The 23,557-nt window shown below is 40.3% G+C and overlaps 3 protein-coding genes and 1 long non-coding RNA gene across 13 annotated transcripts in view; 2 read left to right on the plus strand and 2 right to left on the minus strand.

Moving 5' to 3' along the window:
* Positions 1–11,969, minus strand: part of LOC122884468 (arginyl-tRNA--protein transferase 1) — a 54,809-nt gene extending 42,840 nt beyond the window's left edge. For all 4 annotated transcript variants that reach the window (XM_044214433.1, XM_044214432.1, XM_044214431.1 and 1 more), the window contains exons 1-5: positions 11,702–11,969; positions 6,781–6,844; positions 6,562–6,624; positions 6,242–6,345; positions 5,744–5,980 (exon numbers count right to left, since the gene is read on the minus strand). In XM_044214433.1, coding sequence (XP_044070368.1) covers positions 5,744–5,980; positions 6,242–6,345; positions 6,562–6,624; positions 6,781–6,844; positions 11,702–11,954 — 721 coding nt within the window. In that variant the 5' untranslated portion in view covers positions 11,955–11,969. The remainder of the gene's footprint in view (positions 1–5,743; positions 5,981–6,241; positions 6,346–6,561; positions 6,625–6,780; positions 6,845–11,701) is intronic.
* On the plus strand, positions 881–3,236 carry LOC122884469. Its single transcript, XR_006379888.1, has 2 exons — positions 881–1,106; positions 1,649–3,236. It is a non-coding gene; the product is annotated as an uncharacterized LOC122884469 (long non-coding RNA).
* Positions 11,970–12,191: 222 nt separating the features above from the next.
* LOC122884466 (delta-1-pyrroline-5-carboxylate synthase-like) lies at positions 12,192–19,639 on the minus strand. Of its 3 annotated transcripts, none has more exons than XM_044214425.1 (17): positions 19,470–19,639; positions 18,808–18,925; positions 18,526–18,674; positions 18,235–18,384; positions 18,002–18,106; positions 17,758–17,910; positions 17,266–17,356; positions 16,082–16,206; positions 15,838–15,982; positions 15,677–15,750; positions 15,086–15,185; positions 14,435–14,655; positions 14,172–14,309; positions 13,855–14,050; positions 13,495–13,616; positions 12,997–13,279; positions 12,192–12,857 (listed from the first exon to the last, which is right to left on the minus strand). In XM_044214425.1, exons 2-17 carry the CDS (start codon positions 18,902–18,904, stop codon positions 12,676–12,678), a joined length of 2,331 nt encoding a protein of 776 aa, XP_044070360.1. In that variant the 5' UTR covers positions 18,905–18,925; positions 19,470–19,639; the 3' UTR covers positions 12,192–12,675. The 3 variants fall into 3 exon arrangements, with proteins under 3 accessions (XP_044070360.1, XP_044070358.1, XP_044070357.1); XM_044214423.1 differs by having other exon boundaries at positions 17,752–17,910; XM_044214422.1 differs by having other exon boundaries at positions 15,677–15,982; positions 17,752–17,910.
* LOC122884467 (E3 ubiquitin-protein ligase Midline-1-like) lies at positions 19,626–23,486 on the plus strand. Of its 5 annotated transcripts, XM_044214430.1 has the most exons (8): positions 19,748–19,761; positions 20,125–20,170; positions 20,692–21,134; positions 21,263–21,358; positions 21,457–21,690; positions 21,822–21,844; positions 21,939–22,072; positions 22,160–23,486. In XM_044214430.1, the coding sequence occupies exons 2-8, from the start codon at positions 20,155–20,157 to the stop codon at positions 22,759–22,761; spliced, it is 1,548 nt and encodes a 515-aa protein (XP_044070365.1). In that variant the 5' UTR covers positions 19,748–19,761; positions 20,125–20,154; the 3' UTR covers positions 22,762–23,486. The 5 variants fall into 5 exon arrangements, with proteins under 5 accessions (XP_044070363.1, XP_044070365.1, XP_044070362.1 ...); XM_044214428.1 differs by lacking the exon at positions 20,125–20,170 and having other exon boundaries at positions 19,626–19,761; XM_044214427.1 differs by lacking the exon at positions 19,748–19,761 and having other exon boundaries at positions 19,776–20,170.
* Positions 23,487–23,557: the final 71 nt, after the last annotated feature.

A 23,557-nucleotide genomic window follows, 5' to 3' on the forward strand; every position in this document is an offset into this window, starting at 1 on the left:
AACAAAACACCATTCTTAATCTATTTTCATGCAAAAGACATGGCATTGCATTTTCAAAGCATTTCCAGGTGAGAATATACAGAAGAAAAAAGAGGCAGTTATAAGAAATAACTCAACTATTTCTTTTTGGATGCGGACAACAAGCTTAGCTTCTATGCTGCCCTCGGAATAAGACTTATCACAGAAGAAAGAAAGGTTGTGACTTCAAGTTGCTGGTTTCGATGAGTCAAATTTGGGGCAGATTTTGTGAGTATTAGACCATGTTTCTTCCCTGCCCCTCTGGGCAACTGGGCTGCCATGTTTACTTTAGTGTACCCCCTGCCTAGGAAGCGAGTTACAACAGAGAGCCCTATGGAAGTCATTTTCTTGTTTCCCTGCTTCAATAGTCTTTACATTGCATCTTTGCTTAGGAGGCTATAAAACAATATGGTCTGTGTTAGTTAAGCCTAAGTGGTTAGCAGCTAGCTGGCGTGTATTTATAAAGGAACACGAGAAGCAAAAGACATAATGAATCCAAGGGTGTTTTTGTTGTCTAATAATGAAGAAACAAAGATAACAGATCTTGGTTAGCTGGTGTAGACATAAGAATGAGTTGCTCTGAGTAGCCCATTCCTGAGGTTGTTACTAACAGAACACACACACACACACACACATACATATACACTTTCTCTGTTTTTCTCTCTCAACAAGACTAAAATGAACATTCTCTGAAGCAACTGAATATCTCCCTGTTTCCCTCTCTCTGTCCCCCTTCTCCTCCTCCTCCTCCTCCTCCTCCTCCTCCTCCACCACCACCTCCTGGGCTCTTGCCAAGCCCTCCAGCTCTCCGGGCATCCCATGTCAACAGTTTACACGCCCACATCCTGTTTGGAGCAATAAGGAAACGAGAGCCATTTCCTGCTTGTCCTGTTGCCAGCCGCCACCATCAGCTCACTTACTAACTTTCCCCTCCGTTAACGTCACAAAGATGAGGGACACCTGGTATTGACAAGGGGAGAGGAAAACTGTGGCACTGGTCAAAGTTCACTGGCAGCGTTCAGCTTCAGCTGACTCAAGCTACTTTTTCTACTGTAAGGTACAGCTTCTGTCCTGTGAATAGGAAAAATGTAAGTTTATGCAGATTCTGGCTTATTTCATGTTTTATCGTAAAATCATGACTGTAATTTCTAATGTATAGGGTGAACTAAAAACTTGAGGACTACAACAACAGCAAAATATTCTAGTATAATGTAACTAAATTTCAATCCAGCTGTGACTTAAGTTTTGTATCTATAACTGCTGTGTTCTTGTGAACAATTTGTTTCACATTAGCACACGAATCTTACTAGTTACTAGATGGAAAATTACCTGGTCCGTGTATCATCTCAATGTCCCTGTTTGCTGTATTAGTCTTTGATGGTGGACTGGATGACTGGAAGCACTAAAGGGGGGAAGAATTTCTGAGCAAGCCTTCTGATATAAACATACAACCCTGGGAGTTATAGCGACAAGGTCAAGGCAGACTGGTCACACAAACAGGAATTAGAGTCTGAACTGTGTTCATCACACTCACTCAACCAAAACCCGTTATGGACGATCACTCTGTCCATGAGCCTGTCTTCCCTCTAATTACACACAAACTTTCTCTCTCTGTCTCACACACACACAGAAACAGGCACTCCTGAGGACAGCGTATGCCGTATGCAGACGTGGTGAAGATAAAGTCTGACAGATCAGTTCCTGTGGAAGACAGTTGCTCCCGCTCCAGCAGTTAGCACTTCATAAAAGCTATGAAACTCTCCCTCCCCGCTTCCCCAAACACACATACAACTCTCAAAATCAGCATAAACTGTCTAGAATTGTGACATACTGCTTTCTTGCATGTAAACATGTAGCGACACAAAATGTATTTACTGTGGGAGGAGGATGTTATCTGAGCAGCCACTAAAATATTAACATGAGGGTATGCCTTGTCATTTTATACGAAGTATACTCCGGGAAACTGTAATGTGTACGACTTTCTGTTAACTCTGCCTACTTAAAAAACACTGTACTGCTTTCTACAATACAGTATACTGCCTCCTGCTTTTAACAAATGCACAGATTTGGGCCATCAGCCATCATGCCACCACTTTAATACCATAATCTGCACAGGTACACTGATGAACACTATTCTTTCATGGAAATGGTGTAAACCCTAACTTGCCAAAACCCTAGTAAATTACTTTGTAATAAAATAATTTTAAATTATTATTTTGTTGTTTCAGCTTACATTTCATTACTGACTGTCTCCCTGGACTTTACTGCAATACTGTCTTCTGAATTGATAAAAGACTTAATTTCAAACTGGAATACAAATCAGGGATGCACCGATATCGGTATCGACTGATATTCGCCTTGTTGACTGCTATTGGCTAGGGGTGGGCAGTATACCAGTTTCGTCACCGGTCACCGGTTTCACTTTCTGCCACGGCATGGATTTTGCAATACGAGACATGGAAGGTAACGTTACGAGCAAAGCATGCCAATTTCTCTGTTGTTGGCTGCAAAAACCAACACAAGTGTCTTCATCTACTCGCATCATCCGAGGAAGTAAGACCCAGTGGATTAACTTTATTTTTGATGGAAATGTCCCCACAACAACTGGAAAACTCATATGTGTGCACTACGTTAACCATTTTACTGCAGACTGCTTTAGCTTTGACTGCTGTAAGTTACAAAGCAGGCTTCGCTTCAAAACTGAAGCTTGAGGATGGATCGGTACCGACTTAAAACTTGGAAGCTGTAAGTTTTGCCATTTTTATGTTGTTTAACTGTTTATTTTGCAGGTTAGCCTGTTGGCATTAGCATGTTGCGGGGCTAATGTGGCTGGCTTTGTTACACAAAAGACCCATCTGCTCTCGCCGGTGTTATGTCCCAACTGGTTTTCAAACTAACTGGTTCCCGTACACATGCATGCGTTGTGTTCACCGAACAGCAGATTACATTTCTTTTTTCATAGGTGGCTGTGATGTAGTGCTCACTTATACAAATCATATTTGCCACAGTAGATATGAGATGCGACTTGAAAATCGTCAGTAATATGTTTGCGAATGTGTGACAAATCTGGTGAGAGGGAGACCACAAGTGCTGCTGTATGTGTGTGTGTTGCTGCCGTATGTAAATGTACTTGATAGATATGCCCTGTGGTACACTGACTATTGTACTTATAATATACTTTGGGTTTTCTGCCAAATAAATGCTGTTGAGATGCCTAATCCTGCAACTTGTCTAACTCTGAGAATGAATCACACTACATTTACTAATTAACCTACATTATGGGGCAGGCTACTCCTCCCAAAACACATGTAGGCCTATACCTCATTTCATTCCTATTTGGAGCCAATAAACATATAACATCTTTTTTCTGTCTTAAGATATGTGCCCTTTTATTATCAATAAAGTGAAAATTGGAAAAATCATGTTTTGAGTGGAGTATCCCTTTTACTTTTGTAGTACTGTGATATAATACCGTCACCATAAAAAAACAACAACAAAAAAATACAGTGATATAAATTTTAGGTTATATCGCCCACTCCTACTATCAGCAAATAAGATGACATTCACCGATGGCAGTGGCCGATGTTTATCTGTTGTGTCGCATTACAAGTGGCAAAATTTTGTGTTGGTTATTCGTATTTGTTGTATAGCAGGCTAGAAAGGCTTAGGAAGCAGTTTTTTGCTTTTGTTTTTTAAAAAGAACGTTTTTCATGTGAAAGAAGGTTATATTAAAGGTTGTTTCCTAAATTTGTATGATTCAATTTATGCTCTTTCAAAGACAGTGTAATGAAGGGCTGAATGACTTTCAAACAGTTCCGTTATTTTTTTATAATGAAGTTTTCTTTGTTTCCCTGGCACAAAAGGAGGAATTATAATAACAAAAACAAAATAAACAAACAACAAAAAACATCAGCAATCGACCAAATTGTTATTGTTAAACATCGGTATCGGCCCAGAATTTCACAACTGGTGCATCCCTAATACAAATACATGTATGCAGGTTTCACTATAGTGATTCCCTAAAAAGCAGACCCTAGCAGAGCTTTGCACAACGCAGCATTCCATATATACTCTTGTATCTGTTTACCTCTGGCTTTGCATACGCTATATGGCAGATGGGGAGTCATGTTTTCTCAAGCTAGAACTGGAACCTGCCCAAATCTATAAAGCGCTCCAGTCATAAAACTAGAGGAAAGATTTGTCCAGGTGTTTTCTGTTGGAGGTGAATAAGGGGGGAGTGGAGAAGCACTGGCCCAACATAGTAAATCCTCCTTGCTTCCTCTTTGCTAGACTCCTGAAAAGGCTTGTTATTTCTGACAGTCTGAGGAAGAAGAGTGTGGTGCTGACACAGGTGTTAAGAGCAGAAGAACACTGGCACCGTTGAAAGGTTTCTCTTTATGTTTATGTCTGCATCTGGATCGACCAGTGCCAATATCAAGCTTTCCTGCTCCAATGTACGTCCTTGCCTTTTGATTAATGAGCGTGGGGCCTGTTCTCATAAGATGTTTGAGAGAGAAAAAAGTGGTTGAGGCCTGAAACATGAACTGTTACAGTTGTTAGAAGTGCTGCTTCCTGTGTCTAATAGGAGTTTATTATCTCTTCACTATGAGTGTTATTTATTCATTACTGTGAGTTGGCTGTGAGGACATCCTGTACTGGAGAGGATGGAGGAGAACATGACAGATAAGCCCCAAAGTTGCTGCACAGCGGAGTCTATTACAAGGTGAACAGTGACACCCTCTGGCAAGCAATGGTGCTTTATCTATTGTAGAACACCACAGTGGCACTCTTACAATCGATTGTAGTGAATCGTCAAAAAGCTACCGTCACTACCTTTAAAGTCATCCCTACTGCAGTTTCAAAGAATACCAGACATCCAAAATAAATAATAAAACAGAAAACAGCAGCAAACAACTTTATGGGAGATAACCAATCATCATTCAGGGGTCCCATGTAAAGCCCCGGCTGGCTAGTTGAATAGTTTAAAGTGACTACTCAGTTCTGGCATTAACCTTTTCCAAAAAAGTACATTCTGTTGCCTTTTGACACATGCTCCAATGAAATACTTATAACTACACTACTTGTTGACATTGACTAAAAAATCCATCTGTTGACACAAAGATGTCTTGTAGCCATTCTCTTTGCCCTAAACCACTTATTAGCTGGCTGATGTGTGCAGCTGCTGTAATGTCACTTTCACACTAAGGTTGCATGAGCAGGTGTACATTTGGCATAAGCTATCCAAGTTAATGGATTCATGTAGGTGTCCAACTAATGATTCTTTTCATTATCGATTAAACTGACGATTCTTTTCTTGACAAATCTTTTTCTATAAAACGTAAGAAAATGGTGAAAGTGCATGTTATAATTTCCCAGAGCCCAAGGAGATTTTTCCAAATTGCTTGTTTTATTTGACCAAAAGTGTAAAATCCAAAAACTGAAAAAACAATTTCGATCGACTAATCGTTGTAGTTCTAGATTTATGATTCAAGTTCTTTGAGACAAACAAAACAAGTTTTTAGTTAAATAAACAAAAACACATTACGAGGTGTCTTAATTAAGGAAAATAATAGTAATAGGTAATGTGTTACATAATAACGAGTAGCTGTAATTACTTTACAAATAAGTAACTAGTATTTTATTACTCTAATGTCAGTAACAGTAAGATCAACACTTATCGTTGATGAGTATTATCAGTCATTTGAAAGGGAATCAGATTTCTTACCTGGTTTAGGAGCTGTGGCTGTTGTTCTTCCATCCGGAACAGAAACTGGATCCTTTCTTGATGTTTCTGAGCAGGTAGGTGCAGCTTCTGCTACCTCCTTCTGAACTTCTGTGACAGCAGGACATTCTGCTACTTCCTTCTGAATGTCTGTGACAGCAGCACACTTCACTTCTGAGTGACAGACTTTACTCGGATCCCGTGGACGTGCTTCTTCACACACTGAGTCCATTGGCTCCCCTAAAAGGCACAAAATCAATATTGCTTACACCACATCCTGTGTACTACAGAGCCACAGTGCCAACACTGTTTTCAGTTTGAGCCCATCTCTAACTGTAGTTTCAACCACGCATTCTGATGCATTTGCAGTCCAATAGTCTAACTGCTTACAGGTGACTGACTGCTGTTTTTTCATGCATGTACTATATATCAATACAGAGACATTTATTAGATAATACACATGCATTAATACCTATTATACAAAAATAAATATGCTCTCACCATCATCCTGTCCTTTTGGCAATTCTCCTTTGGAAATGAATTTGCTAATTTTCTTCAGGATTTTCTTGTGGGATTTGGAAGGCTGGAATTTCAGTGCATGACATCTTGACAGAGAGCACAAATGTAAAGGTTTGGTTAGAACAACATATATGTGTATATATTTCTGCTGTTAAATCACCTATTAAATATTTGTACAACATATCTATGATGTCTATCAAACTACCATGGGTCATCCTTATGTTTTTCTGGTCTTGTCGGTTCTGAAGATAAGATGAAGCATGAATCATAGGAAAACATTCCGATGGGTAAAATATCATTACCTGATGGTATACTGTGGACAGCATGTCTTGTTCATTATGGGCTTATAGACATATTTCCCACTTCTGAAAAGGAAAGAAAGGATAGCCTTCACTAAAATACATTATCAATTATTTGAAATATCCAAAATGATATTTCTCTAACTACATTAATGACAAAAGTCAAAAGGTCCATATGTAATTAAGCAGGGATTATGTGAAGGTAGGAGACAGCTACTTCACCTCCTCCATCCTCGGTCTATGAGGTCCTGGTAGTCCTGTACAGTCATGGTGTGAGACCACATCCCTGTAGAAACAAAAGGAACATCATAACTTTAAAACATTTAATTGATTTCATATGACATTTTATACTATACTTTTGAAATGGAAAGAAACATCCATCAGATCATGCTCTCTAATGCCTAACTTGAAGGAAATTATGTTAGAAACATGTAGAAAAGGGTCTTGAATTAACCCAGCTCTTTTCAGAACGGAATGGATGATGATAAAGCTCAATTAAAGCATAAAAGAGACAATTAGACATATTCATTTTTTAGCCTGAAATAGGAGGCATGTACACAAGTAAGGAATGGTTTGTCAAGGAGCTGCTCAGAGTCTGGTGGGCGGTTCACATTTTTCTTTCAGCTTAAAGCACAGTGTGCCCCAAAGTACATTCCCACAGTGCTTTAAGCCCCCAATGGTAACACACAAATGTATTATTTGTATCCATAGCAGCTTGGATCCTACTTCCCAGAACTGAGGTCTGAGTTCCCCGTTTCAACTCCTGATCTTCTCATCTGCATCCGTATAAACAGTTTGCACACGAACACACACCAAAAGCTAAGTCTATCACAAGACCGCTATCAGTTTACATCTAAAACAACCGAGGGAATTCACTGTATACGAGTTCACACAACACATACTAAGTTTGCAACTGAGTATAATGTTCCATGTCCCAGGAGACTGGTGTTTAGCCAGAGTCCACAGAGACAACACAGTGTGATCCAACAGAGCAACACCACAACACTGAAGAAGGAAATGACTGGAGCTAGTTCTAAGGCCTGCAGATACAGCAGCAAGACTGCAGGTTTTCTTTAAGACTTGCTTGTCAATACATGTCAGTAAAATAATAGATTATATGGGCAATTTGAAGGTTTAAACCACGTTTAAAATGTAAACTGTTAAGCTGTTATTCTCCAACTGAAGACACAGAACAGAAAAGAAAAAGGCTTACAGAATGAAAGGAGAACTTCATGTATTTTTCAGTGATAACACTGGCATGAACAAGAATGAAATCAACCCAAGAAAATACATAACATATATCTCTAATTTAAGATCCTCTGGGAGTTATGTTTTAATACCATAAATGTATGGCCTCACCATACATTTAGAAAGTAATCTCTCAGGGGTTTCTGCCCTATGGCCCCATTTTCATGTCCCAAAATTCTCATGACCTTAGCAATTACAGAGCTGTCAAATTGTCATATGAATTTGAGTGTGGAATACTAATTTTAGTATTCTATTTTAAAAAAACATTGAGTAGGCTTCAGATGAATTATAATGTATGATCAATTTAAAACCGGGCATATAAATGTATGTATAATATGTAAATGTCGGGACAGGCCAGGGCCAATTAAAGGTGGGGTATGTGATTCTGGAGGATGTGACTAACGTTAGCTAGGCTGTGGGTTAGCAAACTGTGCTAGAGTTGCTGTTGCAAAGCTAACAGCCAGAGAGGACGAGACGGTTTCCCAGAGCCAGCACACCAGATCCAGACAGCGATACTCACAACTCTCCTGCTACTATAGCTAACATCACAACAACAGCACATCTTGGCAAACTAGAAAGTAAGCTTTATGTCCGTGGGCAAGTCATTTAACTTTAGAGACACTCAAATCATGGTTGGAATAGTGTTGTGTGACTCGGTCCGAGCCACTTTGTTTGTTTCCCATTTACAGAGCCAGGGCTGTGTACAAACACCGGAGGTTTTTTTCAGCGCACACTGAACGACAGCTAGCGGACCGTGAGGAGATATTCGTTGAATTTGACAAAAAGACGTGTATTGGATTAATTGTATACCCACACACAAAAGCCACAAACCTGAAAAAGCCTGATAACTAGTTAGCCAGGAAGTCCGAAGTTTAAAAAGGTTATAGTTCTAGAGAAGAAATGAATCATGCCATGTGAGCTGCATGTGAGAGAAACAGCTGCTGTCATCATGGCACAACAGGAGTGCCTTTCCATCATTCACACCTGATCCATTTGCCTCCACTGAGGCATGACAGACACAGTAACACAGAGGACGGCAGATGTTGTACTATGTAGTGTGGGTTCGCATTTGCTTTGCATATAAAAACACTGCTGATAACATCACTGTACCAATCCCATAGAGGAAAACATTATCTTATTGAGCACCTGCTTGGAAAGTTTATAGTATAACAGAAACACTGCTCAGATATCTGATAATCACTCCGGTGAGCTGTAGACTGTTCCACGTCTTCTCAGGAAAACACAAGCACTACAGGAAGAATATAACGCGACAAATTATAGAGGAAGAACTACTTGAAAATCAGTAAAGTGTTTGGGTTTTTTGTGTTTTTTTTGCCACAGCCTGAAAATAATCAACTGGACCTTGGTGGCCTGAAATATAGTTGTAAGTCCAGTACACTTTAATTTAATCTGCATTCATACAAGGCATCTATAACCTTTTAACACTGTTACTAATGACTTACAAGAATTACACAGGGAGTTTTCCTTCCTCCCCAGAACCTGCCATGCCCACATGATGTAACATATCCAGATTACCTTACCTTAGTTTACAACAGCTCTCGTCTGTGGGCTCTTAGCCCAAACGCTCATTGACTGCATTAGGAACTGCCTCAACCCTAATTATAGTCAACCTGCCTCACCTCCACTGAATGACACCGTTCTGTCCCACACAGAAAATCCCTTCCCATCTTCTTACACAGTTTTTTTATAGCTCTGTATCAAAGTCAGAACTTCCAAAAATGCACAGTTACATTAACCTTGGTTGCCTTTAAAAGCCTCTTGACGCAACATACAGTACGGCATCTTTTAGTACCCTTGAAGCTCTGCTCAATTGTCCACTTTCACTTTCAAGAGAACGTTTATAAACTTTCATGGCATGTGACTGTCTAGTCTGTGTCACACTTCCTGTGAACAGATTCATGGAAGGAATGTTCCTGGCACTGCAGGATTTTTGTGGGCTAATGAAACTCTACCTCTAAATTAACCTAATATACCAAGCCTCCCTTACTTTTTAGTAAGTATACAGTTATACAGCAGGCAGCGGGTGGAAAGGCTCCTTCCTGGTTTGTCGCTGTCCAAGAATGCAAGACTCAAAAATATAGTCTTAGAACTTTCACTGATTTTTACTAGTTTCCCACCAATTGCCAAATAGCCCTTTATATAATCAAAGTTATGTGCTTGTGCAAGTCTCACATTTACTTGAAAAACTTCCTGACAAACACGTGTAAACAAACAATTTTGTTGTTTCCACTTAATTTGTGATTAGGCATTTGAAGTGGTTTGCTAAGTAGGAGTGTGGCGATATACCGGTATTGACGATAATTGTGCTATTTAAAAATGAAAAATTGAAATCATGTTAATACACATGACAATATCATGTGAATAATCCAGTGCCTCTTAAATCATTTCCGTTTCTTTCCGTTCTGCTTTATCATAGTAGGTGGCGATAATGCACCTTAAAGGGCCAGTTCATCCCAAAATCAAAAATATATTTTTTTTCCTGTTACCTGTAGTGCTATTTATCCATTTAGATTGTTTTAGTGTGACCTGCCGAGTTTTAAAAGGTATCGGCTGTAGAGATGTCTAAAAATGCAGACTGGTACCTTTAAAACGCGGCAACTCACACCAAAACAACCTAGATGGATAAATGGCACTACAAGTAACAGGAAAAATATGTATTTTAGATTTTGGGGTGAACTGTCCCTTTAATGCTGGTTGCCACCCTCCATAAAACATTTTAAAAAACGAAGATGAAGCAACTAGCTAGCTAACTTTTTTTAATTTTCTATAGATATTGCAATTTTATCGTTAATTCCAATCGTGTAATGCAAGTGTGATATCGTGACAGCCCTAATGCTAAGTAAAAAGTGGTGGCATTACATATGAAAATTCGACATTTTGAGGATTAGGAGAAAATATTAACAGAAACTGGCATAAATAAATGCTCGATCCACTGACTGTTTTTGTGTCCTTGTTTCTTTATATTATCACTTTAAACAAACGAATTCAGAGTTCACTTGGAAGTGCGCCTCTGTCTCATGTTTAGGCTCATCTTATATTATAAGCCACATTGACTGTTACACCTGAAAAAATTACAGCCAACACTAAAAAAAAAAAGTATGATAAAGTACTGTAGCTAATGCACCATTCACTAGATGACAATTAGACGATTATCATATTATGTGACTTGACAAGTCGCATATGTGCTCTTACTGACCATCAGATCTGTGCCCTCCACATCAAAATATGTAAATACACGATAACACACCCTGTATTCCCGCATCTCTTTTTACCTGACACGCAAAGGCCTCTAGTTCCAGTGGCACGGCAATGACAGACCACATGAGAGAGACGGCTGCACTTTCGCTTGTGAGTGGTCCCCTGTCCTGCTCTGCTTACTGGCTGTTCGTTAGCTAGCTCGATGCTAGTAGAGATGTTAACAAGTCTACGGCTAAGCTGCTAATGTTACAGCGTTATTCTTGAGTATAACATTATTGAATAGTAATTCAATAACACCAGCCCATTCTTGCTTAATTATCTTAACTCATTATATTTTACGACAGTCTTGGGTTTGTCTCCCACGATGAAAGAGTTGGGCTATAAGATGCTAAGGGCTAAAAACTGATTTAATAACCTGAACACTATCCAAGTAAAGTTAGGTTAACGCTAACTAATGTGTGCACTCAGTAGAATGTAACGTTATTGGTCTTGCAATGTAAGTACAGCAAACATAACTTTAAATAAAAAAAATACTGACATTGGGATTACAGTGCCACATTAGCTAGCCCTCTAACCAGTTAACGTACTATTCCAGCAAGTAGACGGAGCTATGTCGTTAGCATAAACCAGTTCAACGATACCTACTGGCTGTTTCTTCGCTACTTCATTAGCTTACCATGAGAAAAGTTTCCCTTTTCATTTTTACAGTAACCACACCGGTAACCGTCATCCCCGCCGAAATATTCTACTATCGTGTAAGACTTGTTTCCAGCCATCTTTAATATCGAGACAGATAACAGCTGAGCTTGCCCGGTGTCCGGGTTCGGGCAAGCACTGCTGGATGTCACCCCGCCCACACCCAATACGTCACCAGTGCTGCGTGAAGACAAGCGGGAGCTTTGAAAGTGCTTAACATCCAGACCGCTCATATCTACGAAGCTTTGTGCTGTAGATTTGATTTGGTTTAATTAGAATGTATTAATCTTCAAGAACTAAATGAACCACTGTATTGTTTACATATGTCTTCAATCATTGTGCAGTGCTGAATTGAGCAACTGTGTAATAACTAAAATCAGCCTATACACTCAATGCATTTGTGGGACATTATGATGCAGATTTTTTTCATTATTACATTTGTGACAGATAAAACAACATCATGAGCAAAGAACTGTACAGCATATTTATTACATCATCTGTGCAAAGAGGAAGGACAGCAAAATAAATCTGAACTAAGATCCTGCACAAACAACACTTAACAGTAAATTACAAAAAGACCAAGGGAGTTTGTACGTAGAAAAATAAGTTAGAAAAATCAGATTGGCCAATGATTAATTTTTTCTTCTACCATAAAAATGACCTTCGACAAAGAGCTTTGTCCGTTTATACTTTATGTTTCAACGGTCACATACACATAACGGAATTTGTTTATTTTTTATTTTTACCAGAATACATTTCCCTCTCGCCAGCCATGTAACAGACAGTCATGTTCACAAAACCAGGAACTTGGTTGTCCAGTAAAAGTAGCCTCTGTTCTGCAAGCATGTGTCCTTCACCAACATAGTGGAGTGATACTGACAGACACTAAACTTTAAATTAACTCTGCAGACATCAGTTATCTTGACTCCTGTTGATGGCTCTTTGGTTTGACACCTAACTAAAGCTCCCCTGGGGGACGGGGATGTTTTCATGAAGGTATTTCATACTGCCTTGCTCGGAGAAGTCAGCCACAGTGTGCCCTTCGCCTCGAAGGACCCATTTGGTGGTCAGAAGCCCCTCTAAACCCACTGGACCTCTGGCATGTATACGTGCCGTACTGATACCAACCTCAGCTCCTGCAAAATAAGCAAAAGTAACTCTTCTGCCCCATTTTCAAGACAGTGGTAGGTTAGATGCATTTACAAAAGGATGTATATTCTCATATTTTTCTCAGATGGCATTAAGAAGTAAAACCATGCCTGTAACTATACATACCTAGGCCAAAGCGGTAGCCATCGGCAAAGCGAGAGCTGGAGTTCCAGAATACACAGGCGCTGTCCACCTGTTGCAGAAACTGTTCAGCTGTCTCTTCATTTTCTGTAACAATGACATCGGTGTGGGAGCTGCCATATTTGTGGATATGGTCCACAGCCTCCTGCATGCTGTCTACCACCTCAATGCAGCACTCCAGGTCCCCATACTCTGTCCTCAGGGACTTCACCTCAGATGGGCTGAAAGTTAAATAGGATGCAAACCGGGGGCCTGCATGGATCTTCACCTGGGAGAAAGCCACAGCACAATGATTTAATCAATGAAATAATCAAACAAAAATTAACAAAAGCAATTATACTATATTGACCTGAATTAAGTACCAAATGACCTCTCCAGAAAGTTTGTTCCTGTTTCTGGAGCTCAAACCTTCATAAAAATAACCATATAGTTTAATGCTATGTGTAATACTTGTGCCAAAATTATGGAGTGCATGTTTCTTACATGTTCTGTTCTCAGCATATCGATGATCTGGTCAAATATGGGAGTTCGCAGCAAATCTCTGTGAATAAGGAGGGTCTCCATGGCATTGCAGGCCGCAGGGTAGTCACATTTGGAGTCTCTGACTAGAATTAAACATAAGTTAGTATATTCACCCAGCAGTTCTGGGTCACCCCAACAAGTTAATAAACACAACTCTTGGGCAACATGTAAAATCAATTACAGCTGCTAGTTGTACTCAAAACATGAAAACAAGATATTTTCGAGTTCTACAACCTGCAGAACACTGCGACCAAACCATAGCAGAAATGCAATCATCAAAATTCAACTTTCACAGCTACTGTACACACAGGAACCACATACCAACATTAATCGCTTTGTCTATGCTGGCATCATTGTCTATGTAGACGTGACAGACGCCCTCACTGTGGCCCAGTACAGGAATACCCTTTGCTGCCCTCTGGATGTCCCGGACCAGCTGGGACGAGCCCCTTGGAATGATCAGGTCAATCAACTTGTCTAGTCTGCACAGATCCTCAACTTCTTCACGTGTGCTCACCTACACATCAAGGAAAATTTTTTGCATATCACAGAATATCTGAGTTCAACTTGTAATCATGTAAAAAAAAAACAAAAAAAAAAACACAGTGTTTAGATAACATAATGCTTTCAGTTTTTACCAGTTGAACAGCATCTGCCACTCCATGAATGGAAAGTGCTTCCTGAGTGAGTTGATGTAGAATTTTATTGGTGTTGGAAGCTTCTTTACCCCCCTTCAGTAGCAAAGCATTTCCACTGGCAATAGCCAGAGCTGACACCTGAAACACAATATTAAATACATGAAAATGTGAGTTTATCTTTCAATGACAAAGATGTAAAAAGTCTCCCAGACCAGCAGCTAATGGTGATTAAGTCTACAAGCTGGGCGTTGGGGTTGACTGACCTGTGGGAGACAATCAGGACGTGACTCAAAGATGACCAGCAGGACACCGATGGGGACAGTAATCTGCTCCAGCTCTAGGTTGTTGGCCACCCTGGTCCTCCTCAGCACCCGACCCACGCTATCCCTGGAGGACACAGCAAGCTGACGGAGGCCAATGGCAAGGCTGTTCAGCTTAGCAGTTGACAGACTCAGGCGATTGATCAGAGGCTGGGAGAAACGACCTGAGGAAATAGAATAAACAAATAACACTGACAATGTAATACTCCATGCAGAGAAAATCTTTTTGCTTTCAGCATGCAGAGGCATTGTAAAGCAAGAGTGAGAACTTTGCTCATGCAGTTAAAAATAAGTCTCCCTACGCTATGCTGCCTTACAACACAGGGCACAGAATGACTCCCACCAAACTTGTAAATTTACAAGTACTATGCATTCATAAGCCTCTTACTGACACCATGGCTGATGCACATCAGAGCTAAGATAAATGCCAACCAAAGCCAACAAATAGATGATTCAAACATCCTTCATATGCCAGTTTCCCTTAGTGGAAGTGCTATAGACGAGTGATAACCACTGGCAGAGCATGGCATTTGAGTCAGACGATTGCATGCAGCTGTGGATTAACATCAGTGTATCTTCTCTGTGCCTCTGTACCTGATGCTGTTGCTAACTCCATGTCTCTCTTGTTGGCACTGAGAATCTCATCTTTCTTCTCTGTAAGTAGCTCAGCAAGACAGCAGATGATCTCCCCTCTCTGGAAAAACAAACACCCCCCCCGGATGTGATTAACAAATACCAGGATCAGGAGTAATTAAAGATATTACCAGTACAATGCAAAACGTAATGAGTTTGGCGACCCCTTGCATCCTGTTGTCAAAATTATTAATTTTTTCCCTGTTTTATTGTTGATAGGTTTTTAAATGTATTATGTATGCAGAGTGTTAACCAAGAGATGCTCTCTCCCTATTGTAATCTTGTCATTTAAATTAATTTAGGAGTGATATAATGAGGAGGTCAACATAATGTATTTAGGGGACTTAATATTAAGATTCAGGAAAACTTATTGGATTATATCTTAATATATCAGTGCTAAATAAATTGCAATAAATACCATTCTATTGTGTCATATATGATTCTACTGCAAACAAGCCTGAAAACTATTTGGTCCCTGTGAGAAAATTGTCCTCATATACTACTACACTTAGTACAGTTAGCCACAGCACACTGGCAGAGCAAAAAACTCACCTGTTCTGGGTGCAGGGAGGCCAGAGCCCTGCCTGCGTGCCGGGCCATCTCTGTCTGCTGCTCCACAGTTGGACCTGGTGATAATAATACATGCATCAAATATAAAAACACAAACACAACAAGTGGGTAAAATATTCTGTCCAGATGGTTGTACCCAGTACCTGCAGGTTTCACTTCAGAGAAGAAGGTGCCAACTTTCTTCCCTTCCACAATGTCTGTGATTACGTGGCCTGTGACTTTAGGATTTGTGCCGTTGGCAATGACAACAGACGTGCCACCCTGTAGTGCCCAAAGGGCTGCTTTCACCTGATTCAGACAACATGGTTAAGTATAATGCAACTTTTCCATCATTCAACCAACTCAGTCCTTTTTACACTTTGAGATAACATCATCTGTCATGCTTACCTTGGCTTCCATACCACCAATGCCGACTCTGGACTTACTCCCATACGTGATTGACTGCTGGTCTCCAGGATAGAATATATCAATGAGCTTGGCATCATCTGTTCCTGGGGGACTGTCGTACAAGCCTGTGGAATAGATTTTTAGGGTTAATCAGAATCAGAACTAAAGCAGTCACATATTTATTGATATCTCTTGATCAAGAAAAACCTGACCAAGAGGCCAGACAGTATACAGTTTCTATTAATAGTTAACTCTTCGAAGTAAGATGTTCAAGAATAAAAGCAATGCACCATATTATTGCCTAAAAGCTCCAAAAGCACGAGATCCTACTAGGGCTGGGCGCTATGGCCAAAAAATAAAATCTTGATTTTTTTCTAAACTTTTCACGATTCACGCTTTTAATCTAGATTCTTCTTGTTTTTCACTAAACAAACTAAAAAGACCAAGATATAATTCAAATGAGTGTCTTCCTTATTAAAAATTTAAAAAATGAATGAGATCATCTACACATTTTGTGTAGATGAGTGACTTGAGTGGATTGGGGCTTGTTTTACAAGTGCTTAGTTGCTGTATTTCCCTGCATTATAACATTCGTAGTTTAAATCTTGATTTTACAATCCAGCCGTTTTTTTGCATTGATTTAAAACGGAAATTCGATGTAATCGTTTTATCGCCCAGCTCTAGATCCTACATTCCCCATGATGTACAGTAGCTCAATAGCATCTTTCATTAGCTTCCCTCTGCCTTCCAAATACCCACTTCTTTGAAACCCCACACTTCCAGTTTGTTACAGAACTGTCTTCACAGGCTAAGTAGTACTCCTCATGATGAGTAAGCTGAACTTTATGCGTAAAATCAGTAGAGTAGCCCTTTAAGTAATTTTGTATTATGTATAATTACCAAACAATTGTTTGTTACAGTTTCTCAAATACACACATTTGCATTTTCTCTACTTCATATCACTGCAAACTAAATATTCTTGGCGGTTTGGTTGGTGGGACAAAATAAACTATTTACAGATATCACTTTGGGTTTGGGGTAATTTACGATGGGTATTGAATTGACGATGAAAAATAACCCTTAGCTGCAGCCCTCTCAAAACATTTTATAACACAAAGAGAACTAGTGTTAATGCATACATGGAAAGTAAATCATAATCATCAAGTTAGTGGTTATTTCTGTACCTTCAACATCAGACAGGGCAATAAGGAGGTCTGCTTTCATTTCAACAGCCAGCCGTGCAGCCAAGCTGTCATTATCTTTGATGCTTATTACCTGAAATACAAACAGAAATGTCATTAGGCCAAAAGCAAAATCTCACATTATACTGTAGAATAGTCAGAATCAGTTGCTACCATGCAACAAAAGCATCCCAGTCCCATTCAGTTGCAAAGCAAACACGTTCATCTCTTTCCAAAAGGAGATAACACAAGCAGGTCTGTGCATAATCAAAAATGGGAGAAAATATAAGTCTTATAAATAAGACAACCATTACTTGAATCAGTAATGAACATTTAAAGCAGCCTTTAGCCAAGAAGTTATACATTAGTGAGGATGGAAATGTAAGTGAAAAGAAACACATCTTTCATTTATGCATGATTTAAGCAATCCACCATCACAATTCTGGAGCACATTTAGCATTCCCAGCATGCCCTACACACAGTACCCACATTTACCCCCTGCAAGTCACTGTTGGGAACAGGGGGCGGAACAACAGCATCATTTGTGTTGATGATAGGAACTATGTTCATCCGCAGCAGTTCATGCAGCGTGCTGTTCAGGTTGCGACGCTTCTGCTCATCATGAAAATCCAGGTTGGTGACCAGAATCTACAGAAGTGGACAGAAATGTAGAGAATTGAGTGACATTTAACTAATTTGCTGTCAGCGTTTTATTCTGTGACAAAAGTCGGGTACATACTTGTGCAGTGCAGGTGCTGTACTGGGTGAACATAGCTTCATACAACGCCATCAGACCGCTCTGTCCAGCAGCTGCACATGCCCTTGCCTCCAAAACTGGAACTGACTGAAAAACAGAGAGATTTCACTAAAGTTAACAAGACTGTGAAGAAAATAAAGAAAAATGTTTATCTAACATTTAAACATATCTCAAAGAGTGGACTAAAATTCCCAGTGTTCAAGACCATTATTCACCATTTCTTTGAGTTGGTTCTGTCCAGAATGCAAGGCTTGCCTGACGCTCTGAGACAGCAGGATCTCATGTCTCAGTCTCTGCTTCCCAAACGCCACAGCACCACTGGTGACAATCATCATCTCCCTCCCTTGATTCTGCAGCACAGCCACCTGACAAGACACACAAAGATCACTCCTCAGTCCAGTTCATTATTAAGTCTTCCTTGAGCCCACATAATATTATGCTCACACTTACACACACATCATCAACAGAGTTCCTCTCTGGTCTGCATCAACAATATTAATGTGTACCTGCTCTACTATTGAGGCCAGTCGTCCCAGTGCCAGACCGCACTCATCCCGTGTCACCACAGCACTCCCCAGCTTCACTACAATGCGTTTGGCCTGCTTTAACTCACTGCGGTGGGCAAAAGACTTCCCATGGAGACGTGGGCGCAGGACTGCAGAGAATAACAAAGTAACTTTTTATTACACATCAGCATGCACCAAAGAGTATTATAGCATACAGATCAAAAAGATGGTGAGAATAGTGCCCCCCTTCAGGTATGACAAAGATGTTGGCTGGTTACTTACATTTAGCCTGGGAAAACGTTCTGATGGAAACTGGACAGACATTTGACTGCCGGATTCTGGATGGCAGGCGAGAGCACAAGGCCAGCCTGGCAAACATGGCACTCACACTTGAGGACAGCTGTGATGACAATACAAACCAGTGCCAGGTTACTGTAACAGTGCAATAACCTCATCTGAGATAAGCAGCTTTTGGATATGACAGACAGGCTGCATGGTTGGCTATTTACACCATGGTTTAAAATCTAATGAAGATAAAATATCAAAACAAAAAACCAAAATGATTTAACATCATTCATTTGAACATTATTTTAGTCTCACTGGAAAGCTCTGCACCATGTGTCATGAGGTTATCAGCATTGTGTTGGTAACGTGACACAATGACCAAGTGAACATGATGTTTGGATTAGTTAGTATTTGCCATGTGAAATACAGGGGATAGGTGCTGTTCACACAAATAAACTCTAACATATGTGAAGCCACTGAAGTTGTACAAGTTAGATAATAAGGCTAACAGATAGTAGCTAGCTACGTGTCTAGCGTTACTGTTGTCAAAACGTACCTGGGGCTAGCTGACGTTAGCTAGCTTTACCTACTGTGAGCTACCTCACTGCCTAGCTTCGACAAAATGGACAGAAGAAATTTTGTACAAAATAACTCCTTACCTGACAATGTGAAAACCTAGAAAACCACCCACAACTACACTTGAGTGCACTGCAGAAGACACGTAGTCAGCCGGACTGGCGGTGCTTTGCTGCCACATCCACAGCCCACGTTGGTTGGGAAGTGCTGTAACTGAGCTATGCGCGAACGACGTGTACGCAGGATACCCGGATACGTTCATGTAGTAAGAAATGGACTTACAGTAAGAAAATCGGTCTTTACGTACGCAGAAATAGTACTTTTGATGGGTGGACACTTATGTAGCTATGGGAAGTACAAGCACAGAGATAGAAGGTAACAATACACAACACTGGCAGTTCATATTTGAAATTTAGTTTTAGTTTTTATTCACATTGGGAAAACAAACTGACAACAGCAATAGCTGTAAATACCCAAATACAAATAGTTGCGGATAGCCTATCGTAAAAGACATATATAAATTATTAATTACTGTTGTTGCATGATTTAACGTTACATGTTTTATAATGAAAATAATGATTCGATTATATCTCAAACACAATGAATTTATCCGAATGAATTAAATTAAATTCAATGTCACATATTTGTTTAATAAAATTAACTATCACTGAATATTACTTTAGGCACATTTTGTACAAAATAATCTCTAATTTAACTTGTCATGCCATGACATCCGAGCAAACTCCATTTGCTGATGAAGACCTTGAGATGCTGTTGAAAGCTAGTAAGTGGGCCTTTAATTAAGATTATTCTTTTGCAAACTGCTGTTCCCAAAGTCAAGAAGGAACTTTCACACTAAAATGAATTCATTTAGTTTGATTCGATTTTAAATGGTAGGCTACTGCGTTTAGGACAAATAACTGGTAATTTAATTCACTTAATCCAGTTTGTTGGAAATGTGCCATTCAATTGTGTTGTCTCCTGAGAGTCAATGGCTTGAAACAGTTACTGGAAGAACTCATCTTTAGTAATCTGACACTAAAGCACATGAGTCGCGCGTGCATGCCAAGAGAGGCCTGTGAAACATTCATGAGCAGGAAGGCCAGGAGCACAGTGCACACTGAGCTGCCATAACAGGTGCAAGTAGAGCTATGGGGACTGTTGAGGAAACTTTAAAGTGTCCCGTCTGCCAGGACTTCTACACAGATCCTGTGACGCTGCCATGCAGACATGACTTCTGTCTCACCTGTATCCAGGCTGTCTGGGGAACAGATGGGTCTGATGAGGGTCCTTTCTTCTGTCCAGAGTGTCAGATATTCCTCCCCTCTGGCCTCACCCTGGAGATAAACACCAGCCTTCAGACCAAAGTAAAGGACTTCACCACTAACAGGCCATCAACAGCAGGTCTACAGACAACAACACCAAGCAGGGCAACCAAATCATCTTCAACTATCCACTGTGACCACTGCATAGAGACACCATCAGTGGCCATAAGGACCTGTCTGACCTGTGATGCTTCACTCTGCCAGGCTCACGCCCTGCTGCACCAGCAGAGGTCTGCTCTGAGGGAGCACACACTCGTCGAGGTGACGGGGGATCTGCTGTCTCTGAAGTGCAGGGAGCACCGCGATGAGCTGAAGCTCTTCTGTATGGAGGAAAGGGTCCCTGTGTGCTGTTTGTGTGTTCTGGTCGGCATGCACAAGAACCACAAAGTGTTTCAACTCCATGAAGCCTGCGCAGACTTCAAGGTGATTATTAGTATTGTTTTGTCATTTGCTAGAGTGTTTTATTTTTTTCTTGTAAATGTCTTGATCATTGCTTTATGTCTCTGTCGGGGTATTTATGTTCTATAGGCCTGTTGTATTTCTGTCTTTAGAGCATGTTAGAGACCACTATGAACCAACTGCTGAAGAGGAGAGGTGAAGCAGAACATGCCATCACAGACTTGGAGTTACTGTACACGCAAACAGTGGTACAGTCAATGTGAAATACCCCTTTTTAATCATCTATTTTTCATTCACAGAGTCCCTTCTTGTATGTATTTAAATAATGTTTTTTTTTATTTCCTAGAAGTCTGCTGCAGATTTCAGAGAGAGAGTCTCAGACAAGTACAGCAGGATCCGTGTTGTGCTGGATGGTGATGAGCGTCTGATGATGCAAATTATAGATGCAGAGGAGACGCATATGACAGAGTGGCTGGAGGCCCATAGGGGCATCATGGAGGCTCATATCAAAGAGATAGACAGCCTCAGAGCCTCCAGCAAATCACTTCTCCAAGAAACAAATGATCTGCGATTCCTACAGGTAGTTTGAATGATACCTGATATTATGACAGTGTGTTATTGTGATCATGTGAACTTCTTGTACAAATGCAGCTAAAATGTTTTTGCGATTGCAATACATACAGTAGAACATGACGTGTTTATTTTCAACAGCAAATCACAGCACAGAATCTTTGGTGAGTATATTGTCACTATTTTTTTCTATCCTAATTGCGTAATTCTTTTGGTATATAATATTTGCCTTCTAATGGTTTTCGGTTTTTATTGTAGCGACCCTTTGGATTTAGCACCAATCCAGGAAGTAGACAGAGATCTGTGTGACCCTGAGAAGCTAAGAACAGTAGAGAGGCTGGTGGATGACCTCTCAGTGGCTCTTTCCCAACACTTTCCACGAATGTGGTCATGTTAGTACGGAATACAATGTTTTACAATCTAATATCAATCCCCACTATCTCGGTAGTTGTGTTCTGAATGTAGATTTTTATTTCCAGATCTAAGTTCTCCTGCTCTGGACTCCAACACAGCCCATCCGAAACTGGAAATATCCCAGGACAGGAAACAAGTGTACTGGAGAAGGCAGCCAGTCAGTGAAGCTCTGAGCCCTCAGCCATATGACTCCCAGTACAGTGTCCTGGCTCAGGAGAGTTTTACTGCTGGCCGGCACTACTGGGAGGTCATTGTCCAGGAGAAACCTTACTGGCTAATAGGTGTGACCACTGGGCCAGTCAATAAAAAAGATGGCCCAAGTTCCAAGAGTTCCTCCAGGCTGGGTGTGAACAACACATCCTGGTGCATCTACCATGGAGATGGACAGTACCTGGCATGTCATGATACCCAGGAGAAGCAGCTGTCAGTGGGAAAAAGAGTTAGAAAGCTGGGCATACTGGCAAATCTCCAGAAGGGGGAGCTGTCATTCTATGATGCTGATGCTACGATCCTGCTTCACTCTTTCTGTGTGCAGTGCACAGAGCCTCTCTACCCCATGTTAAATCCATGCATTGATGTGAATGGACTGAACAGGCAGCCTCTTACCTTGTTTTGGATTAAGGACCCGTGGGATTGGCATGTAAACACAAATGGGGGTAAAAAGTAAACTTAGAGGACAAAATTAAATGATGTTCATTGATCATACTCTATATTTCTTCTCTACAAATGTTGTCCCATGTTTAGTCAATTTTTGGAAGCTGTAAAATATGTGTGGCTGTCTAATTATATGACAAAAACTATGATCAAGGAATTTACCTACCACTGTATTTAAAGAGAAGTTATAGCTAGAGCTAAAATAGATGACGAGCATACATTTCTCATTACAAGCAGCAATGGGAGAGAGAGCAAGGCTTAAAATACTTTGTTATGGTGTTCTGATATTATATTATTGTGATCCTATCATGCTGATGTTTTATAGAAAGCTGTTAAGTATGGAAAAATAGCTGAGAAGATATTTTAACTTTTTTAGTCTATAGTCGTATAGTGGTTTCTGTGTTACCTTTTCAGTGTCTGCAGTTGTCATGTACAGTAAATATTGTGGTATCAGGTGCATCTTCAAACAGTGCCTTTGTTCCTTGGTAAAGTCTATCTGTTCGGTTAGCAGCTCAGAAGCTCTCATGTTTGACTTGATGTAGTTCAGGAAGTAAATGACCCATCTGTAAACTACTGGCTTGTTCTTTGTACAACTGTCCCCTCAGCTCACCAGACCATGGAGGACATGCATGCTTTCATTCTCACATGTCAGTGGCCCTACAGAGTTGCTGCCCTGCAGCAAACAAAATACCCAGTGAGGCCAAATAACATGAACAGTGACACTGTAAGTCTACAGAGCACAAGAGACTTAGCTCGTACACTCGTATTATTCGTACAGTATGGTTTTCCTCTGTGTATATAAATACCTA

Source organism: Siniperca chuatsi, linkage group LG11 (assembly GCF_020085105.1).
Source record: "Siniperca chuatsi isolate FFG_IHB_CAS linkage group LG11, ASM2008510v1, whole genome shotgun sequence".
Classification (NCBI taxonomy): domain Eukaryota; kingdom Metazoa; phylum Chordata; class Actinopteri; order Centrarchiformes; family Sinipercidae; genus Siniperca; species Siniperca chuatsi.